Below are 16,667 nucleotides of genomic sequence, written 5' to 3'. Positions count from 1 at the left end.
GTCTGGAATAGTATTCATGCACTTTTGAAGGTTCAATGCTAAAACCTGTCAATGTGGCAACATTCACAAGGCAATCTAGTGTAAGAGTTTCCACCTCAGAACACCCTCTGACTGGATTTAAACCTTGATTGATCAAATAATCTAGACTGAATGTGTTTTCTTTGACCTCTTGCAGTTTTTGCTTTGGTCTGTATCTAGGAACTGTTAGTGTGTGCATGCCTGCTTGGCAGCCTCGAAACTGCCATAAGGGTTCCAACAATCAACACATTTACATCTATAGGAACAACCAGCCATGGTATTGTAGTACTTACACTGGCTCTTGTTTCCATTTGGTACTTGATGACAGAATTTTCTTCTATCTTAGCAGAACCACGACCACACGAACAGTGCTCTGGCAGGGGTTCCTTTAGTACACTGTTGCTAGATGTACTTGTGGAACTTACATGGGGTGGCATGGACTCGTTCACATTCTCCAAAGGTACCACACAGTGATATAATTCTGGTTTTCAACACTGTGTCCCAGAAGAAGAGCTTTAGTAGCAACACAAGGCAACAACGGGCAAACTGTTACCACTGGCATGTGGTCCAGTGATGTGAAAAAGACAATGTTCAGCCTCAGAATCTGGGATAGACCAATTCCAAGGACATTACCCAACTCATCTATAAAAAATGGATATATAATATGAAAAAATATGAAAAAAGAACGAAGTAGTCAAATGTGTCATAATAAATATTTTAACAACCAAAACAGATATATCAATATACTTGACAACACATTTTCCAGTTTCAAGAAGTTTTTGTTTATTCAAATTAACAAATTTGGTGTATTATTCCAAAACATTCAATCTAGGAAATCCCTACATAGCTACACTAAAGTCATCCTTGCAGTCAGGAGGATGTAAGTGTTAAATGAAAGGATAGAATCTAATGTTAGCAATGATTCATATAAAGATGGGATGTGGGACGTGGGACGTGGGATCTGTCCTATTCAAGCAAAGCCTTAAAGGATATTTGGTACCACTTAATATAATTTATTAGTTCTTTTGTTCCCATGCTCCTTGCAATATCAGGTCTTATTATATGGCTAACTCCGTGAGTGGGCAAGATGAATCAAATCCTGCTCTGTGATTGGCTACCTGCCATGTCCCGCAAGAAAAATTTCCCTGAAAGCCATAGACTAAATCCTTTATTGACCAAGCTTGTGTGGTAAGATGGCTGGATATTGGCCTTGTTCTTTTATTTGCGTGTTTTTGGACCTTGACTCCGTCTCAGTCCTTAAACACACAGAAAAGAACTTGGCCAATATCCAGCCATCTTGACCTCACACTTGGTCAATAACCCATACAAATTGGTGTGTCCACTTACTTGAAAAATAACCACACTCCCTCTATTTGTTTACTTCCTCTTCATAATCCTCATTTGGTGACAACCACGAGAACCACGAGGAACCACAAGGAACCACGAGGAACCACAAGGAATCACGAGGAACCATGAGGAACCACGAGGAACCATGAGAACCATGAGAGAAACCAGATGTAGGAGTGGGGATGAGCAAAGGAACCTCTTATGAAAGCTGCAGAGAGAGGGGTACCAAGGTCTCAGAAACCAGACGTAAGAGTGGGGATGAGCTAAGGAACCTCTCATGAAAGCTGCAGAGAGAGGGACACAAAGGTCTCAGAACGGGGTCCTGATATATAGTTGGTAGGCATTGCTTGTCCACCACCATGTTTGGATAAGATCACCCGGGATGCCATTACAAGCAGCAACTGTAGTGGCACCAATGTGGAAGCTGTGGCTTGAAAAATTCCCAGTGATGCTGGCAGCATCCATAATCTTTCATAGCCAATTGTTGAGAATGCCACGAGAAAGTGGGTGACCATCCTAAAGACGAAACGGGGGGCGTGGAGAACTGCCTCTTTGGGAGGGATAAGCCATCATAGTATGGACAGCGCAAAGTGGATGGCGGCCCAACTATGGATGTCAGATCCCTTGTGGAAGGGGTCTGTTTTGGATGCCTTGATTTTAATGTGCATACTCAAAGGGGGTGATGGTGCATCCACTGCAATATCGTGGACAGTCAGGTGGATCAAGGGCAAGAAGCTGGCCAAGTTGGGCACGGTAAACTCTGCTGCACAAAGGAAACCAAAATACCCCAGAGTGCATGCCACCCAAAACATGCAATGATCTGGGATATGTTGGTCCAGGGATCTCCAGATCACCAACATGAGGCTGTGGGTGATAGGCAAATGGTTTGTCGAGGGGGTGCCCTGTGAGCGTTTGATCCCACAAACAACATGTTATAAATAAAGGTAATTCTGCAGAGGGTCGGGAAACCCTTGGTGAATATGAGGTGCCCAAATAACAGAAAGGTAAACCTTAATTGACAAATATTGGATGGTATTAGCCAAGAAGGCAGCAAACAGACAGAGCGTCCACTTGTTGGTAGGGCACGGGGATCCAAAAGAATGGAGCTTGCCCAGCTGATAACAGAAACTGATGAACTCCCTCTGAGCTGAAGCATATGATTTACGGGTAGAGGTAGCAAGACCCTGAGTCAGGAAGGAGAGGCATTGTTGCTCTAGAGAAGAGATGTTAAATCTGTCAGTAGCTGGGGAGGGATTGTAGTTGGCAGAGGTTGTGCATCTGGGGCCAGCCGATGGAATTCCTGCCAATGAAAATGAGAGAGAGCATCAGCAAGTTTGTTGTTGACACCTGGAATGTGTTGGGCTGAAAAGAAAAAGCTATGGCAGGCAGGGTAGAGCAGTAGATGGTGCAAAAGTCCCATAACACACGGAATCTTTGAAGTTCGGGAGTTTAACATGTGGACAATAGCATCATTATCAGAGTGAAATGGGACATGCCTCTTGCACCATTGAGGACCCCACAGATGCTGCAATAGCCACAGAAATCCGCAAAGATAGCTAACCATGTGAATGATCCACAAAGATCAATTGGAAAGGGACAAAATGTAAACAGGCCACAAGGCCAAGCGCCGAGCAAAAAGGATGGAATTGCGAATTTTATTTGCAGCAAGGATGTTTTGGCGGTTTTGCCAAAGGGATTTGGGAAATCGTTATTTCAATTAATTCCTCGACTCTGTGTTGAACTACACAGTGCTCCAGATACTGGTGCACCAGATGAGCTGGAACAGCATTTTAACTGTTTGTTGCTTCTCTCTTTCAAGGGAAAAGTTTCTTTTTGTAATATTCTCACTTTAAATTGGTGATTTCTTTGACAGTTGTTTTGAAATTTTTGATCCGTTGTTAGCACTTCTTGCAAAAAATATGCGGCCCAATGGACAGATTGTCGTTCTTGACAGTGAAAAGTGTTGAGATTGTTTCTAAAATTTTCAGTTTTTGAGCATTTTCCAATACAAGGCTTAATATCCACCGTTACACACAGCATACGCATCAAATAAATGGCACAGAAGCAAAGACTTCGAATTAGGAAATTTTTACACGGGAGTAGTTTTCATTCCCGCAGAACCCATGTCATTCTAACCTGACCAGATCTGTCATGTCAACCGCTAACATGTCATGTGTTCATGTCATCACAGTGGGACGTGCTTGCTACGATTGATTTAAATGTAATCCAATAAAATTGATCAAAGTTCAACAAGAACAGTGAATAAAACTGCTCTGTACCAGAGGTTTTCTCACAGTTTTGCTGCCCGTGCCAGCAACCTTTGGCTGCCGAAGCAAAGTGAAGTATTTCCCTCCTCCGCATGGGAAAAAACCTCTGGTACCCCAGGTAAAGGTGACAATTCTGACTTCAAATTCTCGTAACTTTTATAATAATGAAGAATAAGCGACATTATTTTTGAAACTTTTCCTAAAATTTACTTGGCTACTACTCGGTATGACTCCCCTTTATCCAAGGAATTTGAAGTTTCCATAGCAACTATATCTTGACAGATGGGTTTTTTGAAATTTCGAGTTTTTTGCATTTTTAGTGATTATTTTTCCAGGGTTCTCTTACTACCACATTTTAATATCATTTCGGTGTTAATGTAATGGGTTATATTAGTTTTTGAGATTGTGGACAAAGATGTCTACCATTCACTCAAATGTATACGTAATTTGCATACAACTTGTGATGTCATGAACCATTTTGGAGAGCTTGAAGAGGGCAGTTTTGGAGAACTGTTTACTCTCCAAGTTCCAATCTTGTAGTTTTACTGCGCTTGAAGTTATTAAGGGGGAGTAGGATGGGAGAAGAATAGGCTCCTCTAGGCCAAAAAACGGGAAAAAAAACAGGATCATGGTTTCCAATGCCAGCAATGTCTGAGGTAATGATTCCTTTTGGCAGTGCTAAGAAAAAGGTTTGGTGGCTATGAATGACCTATTAGACATTTCTTTACATACTATGCTAGTTGTGCTTTCTAAACTCATCACATTGCCATCATTTTCCACAGAGGAAAACACTAGTCTTCCTAGGTCTCTCTCAAACACTAGCAATACTTCTTTAATTTGGGTGTCAGCAGACAATAGCACACGTAGCGTGTATATAGCTCTTGCCTCTCTGCTGCCGCGCCATTTGTACAACTCCTTACTCGAGTCTGGGAGCTTGAAAACGACAGTGTGCAGCTGTTGCTCTCTAGAATTTTGTTTGTGGGAAATCAACTCAGCTGTAGTAGTAGTGGCAGTTATGGTTTTCCTTTTTTTCTGATGACTTTTCCATTGTTATGTTGTCACGCATGGTTGACCAGCACTGCTAGACAACTCAGATGATATTTGGCTCCAAGTGTAATCGTGTAAATTGTGCTTAGCTTAGATATTAGATTCAAATGGCACAACTTGTGAGAAACAGATCGGACACAGGATCGAAGTCGACAACCATTATACATGCCTATCTTAAATCAACGTTGGTAGGTTCCTTCCAATAGGAACACACTGGAACAGTTTTGCTATCTTGGAAATACTTCCTGTATGTTTGCTGCTTCTTAAGTAGAGAGAGTTTCCTTTTAAATATGTGATCATATTTGGTTCTGTCGAATTCGACAAGATTTATGCCAAGTGGCACAATGACTTTCGAATGTCCAAGCAATTCCATTCTCTTGTCCAAATGTTCTCTTTCTAACAACGGCTTCTGCTGTATGTACTTGCATCAAATTGCATAGAAACAAATTAGAATGAGATGCCTGTAACGGCATCGATCCACACACAACAGACGTTTCAACTCCATTTTATTCGTAGAGAACTAGTTGGTAAAACCTGGGTGACAAAATTACAAAATGTGTCTTGTAATGATACGAAGTGAACAACATTGAAAATACAGGTAGCAAGAGAAATTAAACTTCACATTGTTCATACATACGTTGTTGTTCGTTCTCTGCCGTTCTGAACATCGACACCGTCCTTTGTAAACTAAGATAAACCTGAACAAAAATCTCGGACGAAAACACAGGCGCCAAAACACGACGCCATCTTACAAAAGCACATGGTCCTTTCATCCGCGCAAGGGACGATGGGTGTGAATAGCGAAAACCGCTGGCTAAAAACAGTACTGAAGGTTCAACAACTTTGAATCGCAGCGAATTAATTACCGTCCGGAAATACAGCAAGATAAACATAAAAGTTCCTGACACACTGGGAGGGTGGGGGTCACTGCGATACAACTTGTAACATTGAACAAATCACAAAATGTCTCCAGATAAACGTTTATATTCAATATCCTTAATGCCATTTGCATTCTTGACTTCGGCTTCAGACTTTAATCCACTGGAACAAGTAGGGCAAGGCGCTGAACTGCCCTTGAAACCACAGTGTCTCTTGCACCCCGGTACTCGTGAACTTTTTCCCCAGTGCGATAGCTCTTGTACTTGACTGTCACCTTGCGCACTTTGCCATCTTCCCCTGGAAAAACATCTTGCACAAGTGCCAAGCGATAATCTCCCCTAAGAGTGTTCTTGTCAGCGACAATCACCACATCTCCTGGACACAAGTTGCGAGTGGCAGTGTGCCATTTGCGCTGTACTACTAATGCTGGAGCATACAGCTCAGTCCAACGTTTCCAGAAGTCCTCCACCACAGACTGAACAAGATGGTAACGTGTTACAATGCTTGCGTCGTAAGGTTGCCATCCTAAGGGGTTAGATGCAGTCGCCCGTCCAAGCAACAAACTGTTGGGTGTGAGAACATTGATGGTTGAATCCACGCTTGGTTTCACTCCAATCGGACACTCATTTAGTAAGTTGGACACTTCACAACAGACAGTGAGAAATTCAGGTACAGACAGACGTTGGTCACTCACTGAGAAATGAATAGCACGTTTGGCGGCCTTTATCAGAGACTCCACTGCTCCTTGATGCCAGGGACTATCGGCAGGTCCAAATACCCAGGTTGAACCATTCTGAGCAGAATCTCTCTGTAAGGACTCCCTGTCGATTCTTTGCCAGGCTTCTTTGAGTTCCCTCTCTGCGCCCACAAGCTGAGAACCTGGATCGCTGTAAATCTTCTCTGGCCATCCACGAAGACTGGCAAATCTGCTAAGCGCCATCAGGAAATTGCTGGTGTCGTATCCAAACACTGCCTCGATATGAACAGCTCTCATTGCGAGATCGGTGAACAATACACCATATGCTTTGCCACTTGTGCATTTCTGGACTTCCCCTCTAACTGTGTACGGTCCAAACAGGTCAAGCATCACGTGGTTGAATGCTGGTGCGGGTTTCAGTCTAGCTTCTGGCAGTAACCCCATCGGTTGCTCAAGAAATTTGGCATCGCGCAACTTGCACAGTTGACAGTCCATTTTCACTAGCCTTGCCAGTTTACTGCCTTGAGGCGTCCAGTAACGCATTCGAAATCGAGCAAGGGTTGCGTCACGTCCCCTATGTCCTCCTGCTTGATGCGCACGTTCCATGAAAAGACGTGTAGCTGGATGCTTAGAGGGTAACAATCTCTGAAGGGATGAATCTGGTGTCATCGCATTGTACCTTAGTAGTCGTTCTCCTACGACCCATATTCCACTTGCATCTTGTACAGGCTTCAGCTTAGCATAGCAACCTCCATGACCTTTCTTGCTGCTGCTCTTCTTTAGCTCGCATTCCATTGTTTTCTGAATGTTCTTCACGACAAAGTCCTCTGCATCTTTCAAGTGCTGTGCGGTTACTTGCATGGCATTTCCTGCACGGAAAGTCTTGTTCCTTGCAATGTTTTTCAACCTTGCCACGACCCAAATGACTCGATTGATGTTTCTAAATCTCTCATAGACAATCAAAGGAGGATCTGCCCTGGCTACTGCCGTACTACACATCTTCTTCTCTCCAGGGAGCACTTCTTCCTTCTGCAGACCAGACTTGAGTCCCCACTCTTCAACAGGCTTGTACAGGATAGGTGGGCCATTCCACCAGTGGGAGTCTTGATCGAGCTCCTCAGGGGTGCGTCCACGGGTCAACCAATCTGCGGGGTTGTGATAACCTGACATCCAGGCCCAACAGGACATATCACCATTCGTTGCGGCTTGAATTTCTCCAATTCTAACTCCTTCATACACCTTGAAGCGAGTACTGGTCTTGTTGATCATACTCAAAACAGTTTCAGAGTCCACAATTTGCCACACCTCTTCAAATTCGAGCCTCATCTCCTTTTCTATGACCTTTCTACCTCGCTTGGACAATACAGCAGCATTTAACTCCATCTGAGGAGTAGACAACTTATTCACTGGGGCGATACGACACTTTGCCATGATGAGTCGACACCAATAGTCCCCGCTGTTCAGGCGCCATCTGATGTAGGCTGCAAAACCATAGGCGAGGTCACTACCATCACTGAAGATGATAAGCCATGGTCGGCCAACAGAGTCGGGTGGTCGTAAACAACGATTCAAACTAAGCTGCTCGAGCTGGAACAGGGAATAGAAGAAGTGAACCCACTTGGACCGTAGGTGGGTTGGCAGCGGATCGTCCCATCCAAGCTTTAGGGACCACGTTTCGCGCAGGTAAATCTTTCCCAGCAGAGTGTAGGGGCACACAAATCCAAGAGGATCAAAGATCATCATAACCTGCGACAGAACAATTCTTCTTGTCAACACAAGTGGTAGGCCTTTTGGCAAATCAGCTTTCTTGAGGTTTGGGCCTGTGTGTGCTCCTTTCTTCTTCTTGCTGAAGTTGAGAGTGACTTCGAACACCACGGTATCTTCCACTGGATTCCAGCCAAGACCCAATACCCTCAGGTTGCTATCAGTTCCTTTCAACATGTTTTGGTGCGTGCGTACAGTACCATCAGGTGCAACAAGTGTGTCAACGTTGTCAGACAACATTTTGCTGGTGCGAGGACTTGATTCTCCAGTAAACTGCCAACACTTGACTGCAAAGCCTCCCTTCGCAAGCATGTTTTCTGTTTCACGAGCAATTTTCAATGCTTCAGGTGTACTTGGTTGAGAGTCAATTAAATCATCTACATAGCTGGATCTCTTCAGGAGGTTAGCAACCTTTGGACTGTCAGTTTCAAACATATCTGCAGTCTTGTACACAGCTTCAGTGCTAATAGCCGGGGCTGGAGTGTCACCCATATTGACTCGTGTCATCATATACACATCGGGTTCTTGGTCAATTTTCAACTCACGCCACAGGAACCGATGACAATGTTGCTCCAAGGGCTTCAAGTGGATAGAGTGGAACATTTTACGAATGTCTCCCACAAGAGCAACCTGCTCCTCCCTCCAGCGCAGCAATATGCCAATTAGATTGTTCATGTAACAGTCCGGTCCCTTAGCTAAACAGGAATTAAGAGACATTCCTTGGCACACTTGACTGGAATTAAATACGATTCGCACAGGTGTGGAGTGTGACCGTGTGTTGACCACTGCCAGGTGGGAGATGTAAAACTTAGGACCACTCCATTCTTGCAGTTCTTTCTGAGACAACTTCCGTGCAACACCTCGTTCCACCATGTCCTCCATCTGCTTCTGGTAAGTTTCAGCCCACCGCTCGTCCTTGCTGAGTGTTCGCTCGGTACTCTTGAGAGTAGCCAAGGCGCTACTGTAGTTATTGGGTAAAGTTCCTGGATCCACAAACCAAGGATAGCTAGTTACCCAACACTGTTTAACACTGTCATACTCAAGGTTCTCTTGAATCAATTTTAACTCCTGTTCCTCTTTGAACGAATAGGTGTGGCCAACAGTTGGACACTTGCCACAACGACAACTACCACAGCGTGGAGTTATTTCAGTTCCAATTTCTTCACCACAAATGAAGTTTTCTATAAGGCGTCCCTGATTTTTACCCGCGAGGGATTCTGCAACATTCGTCTGTCTGAGACTAGCGTACTTTTTGCTGACTTTGACCAGCTCTCCAGGGTTGGAACAATTTGGCTGAAACTCGGGGTGAGTGACATGGCATACATGGTAAGCCTCATGCTTGATCACTGAGTTGTGAATCGTTTTCACAAGATTTAAATCGTGCTCAGTTCCTTCTCTTAGATCAGGATGGGTACCTTGAAGACAGACTCCAAAGTCTCCTCTCATGATGCTTAAATTATCTCCACACTTCGCCTCCTCACACTTGGGGAACAACCCAAAGTAGTCGCAGCCCAGGAGAATGTCTACTTTGTCAGTCTTCCTCTGTAGAGAGTCAACATCATAGCCAGGGAACAAATTGGCTAAGACTTTAGTGTCCAGCTTGCTGACAGGACCAGTAATTCTATCCATACCAAATGCAGTGATACTGACTTTCTTGCCAGTGTCCGTCCTCAAAGTGAACTGATACTGTCGGGTGTTGTAAGTCTTCTCAACATTTCCCATCATGGTTACGTCAAGCGTGAATCTGTTCAGTTTTTTGGCCTTGATTCTATCTGCTGCTTGGTGGGTTATGTAGGTTGTGTTTGAGCCACCATCACAGAATATGGTAACATTCTTCCCACTCTCACACACCTTTGCCTGCTGGATGGGATAGAGAGCAAGGCCAGCTCCTCTTGTAGCATGACTTGCTGATTCAGCATGAGCACAATGGTCAGTTTGTCGATCTTCTTCCTTTCGAGGTGCTGATAGAGTCTGATCTTGACCAGTAGTGTTTGAACCTTCTTTCTTTTTTCCTGACTTGCACAGGAGAAAGTGGTGCTTCTCACTTCCACACAATGAACATGGTTTTTTGCTGGGACACTTCTGCTGTGGGTGATCTCCAAAGCAGACAAAACAGGCATTCACTTGTTTGAGGAGTTCAAACTTGCCACCCTCTCCACTGATGGGGAGCTTCTGAAATTCTTTACAATCACTTGTTTTGTGCTTAACCGTATTTCTCTTGTGGAAAACACACTGGTAAAACTGTTTTTGGCCCTGACCAGTTCCTGTTCCATGATGTGTCAGCCCTTTACCACGATCACCATTCTTCAGTACTTCAAGTGTTCTTCTCCGCCTTGGTTGGTATTCAGCTAACCGAGCTACTGCTTCTCTTTCCCTTTCCAAGAACTTCATAAAGGATTTGAAAGGCTGAATTCTCTCTGTTTGGCTCATATCATGATATTTGCGAATCCACTCCAATCTCAGATGGTTAGGCAAAAGTCCATTGACAAAATCAACGTCCCTCATAGTGAGAGAGTTCAACTGATTCAACTCTTCAAGCTGGCTGTAGGATGACTCCACAACCTCAACAAATTCAACAAGACCTCTGCAATCGGTTTCTGAGACTGGCTTGAGCTTATGTAAATCCTCTAGTGCTGCTTGAACAGTGGCACTGGTATCATCATAGTAATCTTCCAACTTCTTCCACATTATATCATAAGCCTCTGGTTTGGTGACATACACTGACTTGATCCTTTGACTAGCTTCGCCTTTCACTGACCTCTTGAGTTCGTGAGCTAAGGCTGTTTTGTTTTTGATTGCACCTTCTGCCAACTGCTTCCAGACTGTTTTAAACTCTGGCCAAGCTTTTCTCTGGCCAGAAAAGGTGGGAAGTGACATTTTCTTGAGGTGAACACCTGGTGAGTCTGCAGAGCTGTTTCCACTGCTTTGAGCTGGCATACCATGACTACTAAGCTGATACGGAGACACATTCATTAACTGTCCAGGATAACCATGTCCTCCTGCTGACTGTTGAACAAATGAGTGTGGCAACCAATACTGCTGGGCTGGGGGAATACTGAAACTAGCGGAACTAATGGGATCAAACCCCATCAAATCATTTGCTTGGCTACCATAGCTCTGAGCTGGCATAGCATAACTGACTGACTGTTGTGGTAAAACACTTGACAAATGTCCAGTGTATACATGTGTCACTGTGGGCTGTTGAGTAGACAACACTGGTAATGGGTGCTGAGGTGTTGGTGCCACACTGTAACCTGCAGGGGTAATAGATCCAGTGCCAAAATGAAAATTGTTGGCTTGGGCACTACTTGCTGATAATGTTACATTCTGTGTCTGTGAGGATGCAGTGACCACACTAGTGACTGATTGATCTGGGTTAACATTGTTTCCTGACTGAGAAGTTCCTTGTACTGGTAATGTAACACTTTGTTCTGATGGATGCGTAGGGGGGTCAGCAGGTGTGGGAACTGAACCCGGCTGAACCACATTTGACGTCTTGGGGGCCTTTGCCTGCATAAAAGCATTTCTGGCCACCGTGTATGCTTCTTTGACATTTGCCCGGTACGCAATAATGTCTAACCCATTAACAACTCGATGATCAGCATGTTCTTCTGAAACCAGGGTTTCATATTCCTCATCTATCACACAAAAATCATCGTATACTTTCTCTAGTTCAACCATTAAGGCAGTCAAAACATCAACATCTGCCTTTCTTTCAATTGCACCAGTTAATCTTTGCGAAGCTTTGGTCACTTGTACTTTGGCTTTAGTTCTTTCTTGTTTCTTCTCCTCTACAACACTCATGATTGAAAATTACATTCAATCTTAGCTGATAACTTAAAACAAAGAAGTCCACACTCACCGATGGCTGACAACTTGGCGCGAACAAAATTCGAGGTTACTGAGTTCGAAGACAACTTGAAAACACACGTTCAATCTCCCGGTTGGCTGGCAACTTGAAGCGAACAAGATTCGAAGACAACTTGAAAACACACGTTCAATCTCCCGGTTGGCTGGCAACTTGAAGCGAACAAGATTCGAAGACAACTTGAAACACACGTTCAATCTCCCGGTTGGCTGGCAACTTGAAGCGAACAAGATTCGAAGACAACTTGAAAACACACGTTCAATCTCCCGGTTGGCTGGCAACTTGAAGCGAACAAGATTCGAAGACAACTTGAAAACACACGTTCAATCTCCCGGTTGGCTGGCAACTTGAAGCGAACAAGATTCGAAGACAACTTGAAACACACACGTTCAATCTCCCGGTTGTCTGGCAACTTGAAGCGAACAAAATTTGAAGACAACTTGAAAACACACTTTCAATCCCCTGGTTGGCTGGCAACTCGGAGCGAACAAAATTCGAAGACAATTTGAAAACACACTTTCAATCTCCTGGTTGGCTGGCAACTCGAAGACTTACTACAACAACGTTTTACTGTAACGGCATCGATCCACACACAACAGACGTTTCAACTCCATTTTATTCGTAGAGAACTAGTAGGTAAAACCTGGGTGACAAAATTACAAAATGTGTCTTGTAATGATACGAAGTGAACAACATTGAAAATACAGGTAGCAAGAGAAATTAAACTTCACATTGTTCATACATACGTTGTTGTTCGTTCTCTGCCGTTCTGAACATCGACACCGTCCTTTGTAAACTAAGATAAACCTGAACAAAAATCTCGGACGAAAACACAGGCGCCAAAACACGACGCCATCTTACAAAAGCACATGGTCCTTTCATCCGCGCAAGGGACGATGGGTGTGAATAGCGAAAACCGCTGGCTAAAAACAGTACTGAAGGTTCAACAACTTTGAATCGCAGCGAATTAATTACCGTCCGGAAATACAGCAAGATAAACATAAAAGTTCCTGACACAATGCTGCTCCTTCTATCTGAACCAAGAGAAAGTGTTGCAGAAATATTGAGGAAGGGTAGCAAGAGAAAATGCAGATTTATGCAAATTAAGGCCTTTATTCATTTAATATTTTTAGCAGGAAAATTACCTCTACTTGAGTAAATCAAAGGCTCCTGTGAGCCAGCTCATGGATGAATGTTTCTTTGAGCCTCAGTTTCAAAATGAGTCTTTGTGTGCAAGTGAGTTTGATTTGTATGAAAATGAACCTGTAGGCGGAAGTTTAGCCTGCACAGCCTGGCGGTTTAAGCAATTTTTTAAAAGCGATTTAAGCACGAGCTCACAAAGTGGCCAAGCCACAAAAACAAGCGGCAAAGCCGGGAGGAACTGCCTGACTGAATTACCCGCATTTTTTATTGCTGCTCCCTATTACATTTTTGACAACCTGATGACAGGTTTTGTGAGTCTCATTAACACAGATGATCAGAGCATAGATCGTATTTGTTCAGTTCAAGATGTATTGTCTTTGTCTCCGCGTATCAATGAAAGATTCACTCACTTACTCTCAGTGTACAACTCAAAATAGCCTACAATCAAAATCTTTGACTTGCAATCACTCATGTTTTTCGACAAACAAGACACACCATAATATAATATTACAACAATAACTCAACAATGTCTGGGGAGGGGTGGCTAAGTTATATGTCTAGTCTCTTAGGAGCTCGTATGACTCTTCCACTGCGGGTTCGGGCCTGAACAGTATTAAATAAGAAACTTCCAGCCAACTTGGCAGGGAAAAGTCACTGCAATACTGTAGAGTCTATCAAAACAAAACTATCCGATGTTCTCCGATGCTATGGCAATGCGGTGTTTGCTCAATGGCAGCAAAGGGCAAAGCCTGTCAAGGGAGGAATCGAGAGGATAATTGTAGACTTTGTTGTTGTTCGCTCAAGATCAAATTCAGAAAATTTAAACATTTCCATTCAGAACCTTTTCAGGGTCTCTGAAGGATTTCAAGATGGCAGTGTTGGAAATCTGAAATTGGTCTAGAAATAGAAAGATCAGACACATCTGATCTAGTGTGCCATGCCTGTGTAGGTATAATAAGAAACGCTTTTGAACTTCATAATTTCATCTACTTGAGCCTGCAGAAAGTGAAGCAGGCCATGATTGAAGTCCTCAAACAACAGAAGGACAGAAAACATCAGATGACAATTCCATTGCTGTGAAGTTCAGTTATAATATTTCTGAAAGTTGGTCATCAGTGATGCTCTTTAACAGCGGAATAACAACAATACTGGTTCCCGTAGACAACAATTCTTGTCTGGTGAGCACATACAGTGAAACACGGTAAAAATCAACCTTTGGCCAAGAACGCCCATCACATCTTTCCCATGAGGCAAGTTGTTTACGGCTGTTTCTTGCTTGTTTTTGGCAGTTAACAATTTCGTGATGATTCGTGAAGAATATTCAGGTGTAATAACGCTTTTGACAACGCTTTCTCAATTATTTTCTGTTTACATGCCAAAGATCTGTATTGTAATGAGTGTTGTTCCTTGGAGCTTTCCCTTGAGAGATGAGGAAAAATTTTGATTGATGTGTTAGCCTTCAGATCCAATGGCAATGGCCAGTACACCAGCGTACTGGGCCAACAAAAAATGCCAGTCATCTACGCAGGCGGTTTCTCAGTTGGTTCTCTCCCAGGCTCCTTGCGGCTTTGCCACTCATTACTGTGGGCCCGCTGCTGTCTTAGCACACTGAAATTGCTTAAAAACCGCCAAGCTATGCAGGCTAGTGGAAGTTGTATGAATGGTTTCGTACTGAGAGTTGTTTTGACACAAAAGGCAACTCAGAAATGGCCTATTGGATGAATGTAGAAAAGGCATTTGAATAAAAAGAGAAGAGGAATTGATCATTGTAGAGTTCGTCTCGGTACTGCAATGAAAAACAGGAAATTAAATGTCTTTTGGTCAAATGTTATGCACAGGTTCTGATGTCCAAGTATGGTTGCTTATTGAAACGATTTAGGTGGCTGAATTCGTTCTTTCGTAAAATCGTTTTATAATAAATAATTGTATATTACATATTTGAAATAGATTTCAACAGAGCACAGCAACAAAAATCAAGATGAACACTGCTTTTATTAGGAACAGTTTCTTTCTTATTAATTAAGTTTACTGAAATACTGAATACCATAATGTACAACAAAAGTTAAGAGGAGACATTGTAGCCAACAGTCTCCTATACATGCAGATTATACATTATTTATTGAGTTATAAATAACATAATCTTTATAGCAGCAGGACACACATGTAGTAGAAGTACAGCATGATAACAACCATTTTAAGAATTGAATGAAAATTCAACAGGTATAAGCTGGAACAGTTAGGATAGCTTATACTTCAAATAAACATTGCAAGATTTGTATTTAATTAATAGAGAGAGATTAACACATTCTTTTTTGTGTTCTTTTATGAAGGGTTCTAGTAGTTTCATTTAATTGTAGTCCCAATATAAAGGACTGATGTTACTTTACATGTATATGTTCATATACATGAACATGATATGGAGCTGCTAATTTTAAGTTGAAGTTGTATTTCTGTATTCACTGTAAAGCTATTAGGTTCATTTCTGTGTTAAGGTTTGACACAGGTAGTGAGTTCAGGTGGATTTCACTTGTTGACATTCTTGAAACCTACATGAAGTTTAAAAGTGTTTCCAACTCTGTAATTATATGCTTGTAACCAATGTCTTGCAAAGAATGAGTTTCAACAGCCCAAGTGGCAGCTGACACAAGTGTTGAAAGCATCTAATTCTCTTTGTAAGCAGGAGTATTCCACATCCATCAGTAATTCTCAGATTAATTCCATGCAAACTTAAGGGTGACTTGTGTTGTTAAAAATAGTTTCTACAAAGTCCTTCAAAATTACTTTTGGCAACTGATAAAAACATATAGCACCAGTAATGGTGTTGTTAATAGTAACATCTGCTTACTGTCACTTGCATATTACTGCAGTGTTCGTCTGGGTTATTTGCATATGCACAATACTACAACTTCACCTGCAATATGAAATAAAGATAATAGTCACATATTTTAAAAGGGTGTAAGAATAAATGCAGAAAACTTATACATGTATATCTTTAATTTGCTCCCCTTTACCCTCCCCTCTACCCAACCCCAATAAAAATAAGCTACAGATGTACTTATCTAAATGTGGTGTCCAAGTGATATTTCTTGCTTTTCTGGAAAGGGTTTAAGAAAATGGCAGTTGTAAATGGCATGCTTTTCTTCAAGAAACGTTGGACCTAAAATAATTCCTTTAACCTGAAAAATTTATTCTTATGTACAGCATTTTTAAATTCTGGTAGAGTTACATATATTTTTGAAGTATGAATCTCTATGAGAACTAGGAATTTAGGAACATGAAAAGCACAGGAAATTCAAACCATTCTTTGTTTCTGCCAATAAGTGTTTTCTATATGTGATTCAAATAGTTGCTTGATACATTTAGGTATTTATTTGGTATGTGTATCAAGAAATGGCCTATTGTTCTTGCTCAACATCTCACTTTGAGCAAAAATGAATAGCCTTTAGTTCTTGGTAGCCCGGAGGGACTTTGTCTGAAGCCACACCATAATTGCCGCCATTGTTTGGAGAACTTTGGGTACAACAATTAATTTCTGTTCTTTCGCGCATAAATCTTTCTCTGGAACCTGGCAATCGTCATGGAAGTTATTCTTTTTCATTTTTTTAATGTCCGGATTTTGACTCAACTGTTTTCAGTT

At 42.4% G+C, this 16,667-nt stretch overlaps 1 protein-coding gene and 1 long non-coding RNA gene across 2 annotated transcripts in view; one reads left to right on the top strand and one right to left on the bottom strand.

The window, feature by feature from the left end:
• Window positions 1-16,667, top strand: part of LOC149115145 (uncharacterized) — a 71,337-nt gene that overhangs the window by 38,125 nt on the left and 16,545 nt on the right. The window lies entirely within an intron of this gene.
• LOC110065257 (uncharacterized) lies at window positions 5,713-11,823 on the bottom strand. The gene has a single exon (XM_020772365.2). The coding sequence runs from the start codon at window positions 11,821-11,823 to the stop codon at window positions 5,713-5,715; it is 6,111 nt and encodes a 2,036-aa protein (XP_020628024.2).

The sequence above is a fragment of the Orbicella faveolata genome, unplaced genomic scaffold (genome assembly GCF_042242905.1).
Source record: "Orbicella faveolata isolate gen_17 unplaced genomic scaffold, um_ofav_v1 contig_13, whole genome shotgun sequence".
Lineage (NCBI taxonomy): Eukaryota > Metazoa > Cnidaria > Anthozoa > Scleractinia > Merulinidae > Orbicella > Orbicella faveolata.
The sequence above is the reverse complement of the archived record's forward strand: the minus strand, read 5'-3'. Positions and strand labels throughout refer to the sequence as shown.

Excerpts from the sequence above, each read along its gene's own strand:
- LOC110065257 (XM_020772365.2), bottom strand. The coding sequence starts at position 11,823 with ATGAGTGTTGTAGAGGAGAAGAAACAAGAAAGAACTAAAGCCAAAGTA.